Raw genomic sequence first — 3345 nt, forward strand, 5'->3', positions numbered from 1 at the left:
AGAGATATGCAGGAATTAATCATTCAAATGGAGGATGAAAAATATATAATCGGTACAGGGTTGGGACATCAAAAGTTAATGCCAGTTTATACTACTATTCCAACCCATTTTCTAGGTTACACATTGAAGTGAATGTTGATTCTCAGCATAAAGTCTTCTGCCGGGCCCAAGTGCCAAAAAACTTATATTATTCATGTCAATAGCTGTATCTCTACTTCTGTCTCCTTGAAGCCTCAGCAGATGGCCGTTCACACATAGCCTGGTTCTGCTGGAGGTTTCTTCCTGTTAAAAGGGAGTTTTTCCTCTCTACTGTCGCTACAAGCATGCTTAGTGTGAGGGATTGCAGAGACTCAAGGAGTCGATGCAATTAACTGGTTTTCCTTAGATGGCCAACTAAATGTTGAAAGGATTAATGATCAATGTTAAGATTGAAAGATGATGACTATTAATGTACATATTCTGATTTAGCTCTGAGCACAAGCAATCCAGGTTTGGATTCAGGCTTAGAGATGAATGTTAGAGACTTGGAACTGGACACTGAACTGGGATAAAGAGTTTTGGTACTTGTCTATTTGCCCATGATGTATTTCTTTTCATGGCATGGCATTTTACTCCTAATACTTCTAGTAGGATGCTCTTAAGAAAGATCTCCTCATTACAGCTCAGTAAGAGTTCCAAAAAAGTAAAAAAAAATAAATAAATAATAACAATCTACTGGAGTTTGTTTCCAAGTTTCAGGAAGCTTTTTCAACTCATTTCTTTATAGAGTAGCCCAACAAAGCCTTGTTTTTGTTTAGAAAACGTGCAAATTGAAACGGACGAACAGGTCCACCCCTTTGGAATGGGGGTCGTTTGGCTTCTTTTGTTAGCCTGCAATGCCCCATATTGCCCTATGGCCGTTTCTAGGTCTGTGAACTCATGCGTTCTCATGTACTCATGAAACGACATCAGCCTCAGCCCTAGTACTCTTCTAATTCACAAGAACAAGAAGACCAAGAAGGAACAATTTCAAAGTCCCTCTTTACCCAGCATGCATCAGAGCAGACTTGTCCATTCTTGAGATTAACAGCTGTCCCAGCATGCACTGCGGCAGCAGCAGCTTCCAGGTTAGCGCTCACAGAGCTCAGAGTATTAAGTTAAAAGTTGTCTTTTCTGTTGCCGTTGTTCAATAAAACTACATTTTAAGATCATTTGAGATGAGAACATTATACTTTAAAACGTCACCATATGGCCCATCTACCGATTTAATGCATAATAAAAAAAAAAAAATCCAAAGTTGAGAGGACTGCAGCAACAAGCGGACCTCCGAGGCTAACGGCAGCCAGGGCTAACCGCAGCAGCCCTCTCTCTGCATAGCCGTGTGTGAAGGACCTCTGGGTCTGATGGAGATTTTATTGTTTTATTTGGCAAAATGTTCATTTGATTTGTGTTTATCTGACTGTGTTAATTATTATTCCCCCAATAAATGAAAAAAATAAGAATTTATTATTATCTAAAAAGACTATTAATGACAGGAGGTGAGATGCAGCTCCAGACGAGCAGAGCGTGTGGTGATGTCATCAGTGCGTTTCTGTTCCAATTGATCCAGATTTATGCTGCATGCTCCCGTTCTCCCCGAGTCCACAATTTCCTGTGTTCTTCTCCAGAACAGACCTGGCAACGACACGAGTCCGCACCTGCGTTCTTGTCAATTGAGAAATAGGATATGTCTCTGAAAGGAGGTTGTTAAATGGAAATGTTGGCCTAATTGAACAGGCGAGGTCTTCTGTTCCCCGGTAAAGGGGTTGGGGTTGCGATCATAGCAGAACGGATCAACTCAATAGCTGCATTGAAAAAGCTTCCTGGATGGGAAGCAAAACATCTTTAAACTTAGAAACAAAATCCAGTGGATTGTTTTTTAACTATTTTGGAATGAGTATGGCCTTGATGACTTAGAATCTTCACCAGCAACTCGGAAAGAGGTGTTAGTTATTAGGTAAAGTGTTTCAGGTTGTTTTTCCACAGTTGATGACAAACAGTTTAAAAGGAAACTTTACTTTTACAGAGGCTCAGAGTTATGAGAATCTGGCTGAAGGACAAGAGGGAGATGACCAGAGTGATCATGACTATGAGGAGGCCTTGGACCAGAAGCTGGACACTGTGAAGGTACAGGACAATACAGGGACCTTCCGTCCTCCTCCAACCTGCAATCTTCCAAACAGCAATTCTAATATATCAGCCGGTCAGAGCTACGAGAATCTGGCAGAGGAAAATGACTACGAAGAGAGCACAGATCAACAGCCGGACTATGTGAAGGTGGAGGATGAGACACAGAGTTTTGCTCCTCCCACCCTCTGTGAGGATTCAAATATGAAATGCAGCAGTTCACTGGCTCAGAGCTATGAAAACCTTGCTGATCAGAATGAGTACGAGGAGAGCATGGACCAGCAGTCAGACTATGTAAAGGTGGAGGATGAAGAGGTATTCCCACCTCCACCAACCGAGGGAGGAAGGGACAACATCTCCACCGCTTCTACTGAGGACTATGATGACATCGGTGCAGAGGATGAGGAGGACTATGATGATGTGGCATAAAATCACAAGAAAAAGGGACAGACTTTTTTAACTCCTCATTTTCTGACTCCTGCACATATTCTCCTGGTTTGTCATCCTTATTTAGTAGTAATTAATAGCTAATTCCTCTGCAACCTGTTAACTGGTCATTTACTGGTCTTCTCAAGGCGTTTCAGCTGCCCTTTGTAAGCTGCCATCTAAGTTATGTTTAGAAAATGTATAAAGCATGAGCATAGTAAACATTGCATAAATGCCATCAATACATAACTAATTAATTTGACTAAGGCTGTTTTCTAACATCTTTTTTATAATAGATGGAGCAGAGATGATTGTATAAAAGATATAAAAGAAATGCAGAGATTTTTTTTTTGTTATGTTTCTTTGGTGGAGTTCTGCTTCTTAAGGTTTGAAAGATTGCATATTAAATTATAAAACCGAATGGCAGTGATTAATATGAACTTTAATATGGATTAACTTAAAACCTGAATGTGGAACATGAAAGTGGTAAAAAGTTAAAACAATTTAGATTTAAGGCATCCATTTCATGGATGGATGGATGGATGGATGGATGGATGGATGGATGGATGGATGGATGGATGGATGGATGGATGGATGGATGATGATGGATGGATGGATGGATGGATGGATGGATGGATGATGATGGATGGATGGATGGATGGATGAACAGCTGGATGGATGGATGGATGGATGATGATAGATAGATGGATGGATGGATGGATGGATGGATGGATGGATGGATGGATGAACAGCTGGATGGATGGATGGATGGAT

General features: G+C 40.8%; 1 protein-coding gene across 4 annotated transcripts in view; it reads left to right on the forward strand.

Annotated features, from left to right (window-relative positions):
* Positions 1-2937, forward strand: part of LOC107093074 — a 28157-nt gene extending 25220 nt beyond the window's left edge. For all 4 annotated transcript variants that reach the window (XM_015387893.1, XM_015387894.1, XM_015387896.1 and 1 more), the window contains one exon: positions 2045-2937. In XM_015387893.1, coding sequence (XP_015243379.1) covers positions 2045-2574 — 530 coding nt within the window. In that variant the 3' untranslated portion in view covers positions 2575-2937. The remainder of the gene's footprint in view (positions 1-2044) is intronic.
* Positions 2938-3345: the final 408 nt, after the last annotated feature.

The sequence above is a fragment of the Cyprinodon variegatus genome, unplaced genomic scaffold (genome assembly GCF_000732505.1).
Source record: "Cyprinodon variegatus isolate N-32 unplaced genomic scaffold, C_variegatus-1.0 Scaffold406, whole genome shotgun sequence".
In the NCBI taxonomy this organism is placed as follows: Eukaryota; Metazoa; Chordata; class Actinopteri; order Cyprinodontiformes; family Cyprinodontidae; genus Cyprinodon; species Cyprinodon variegatus.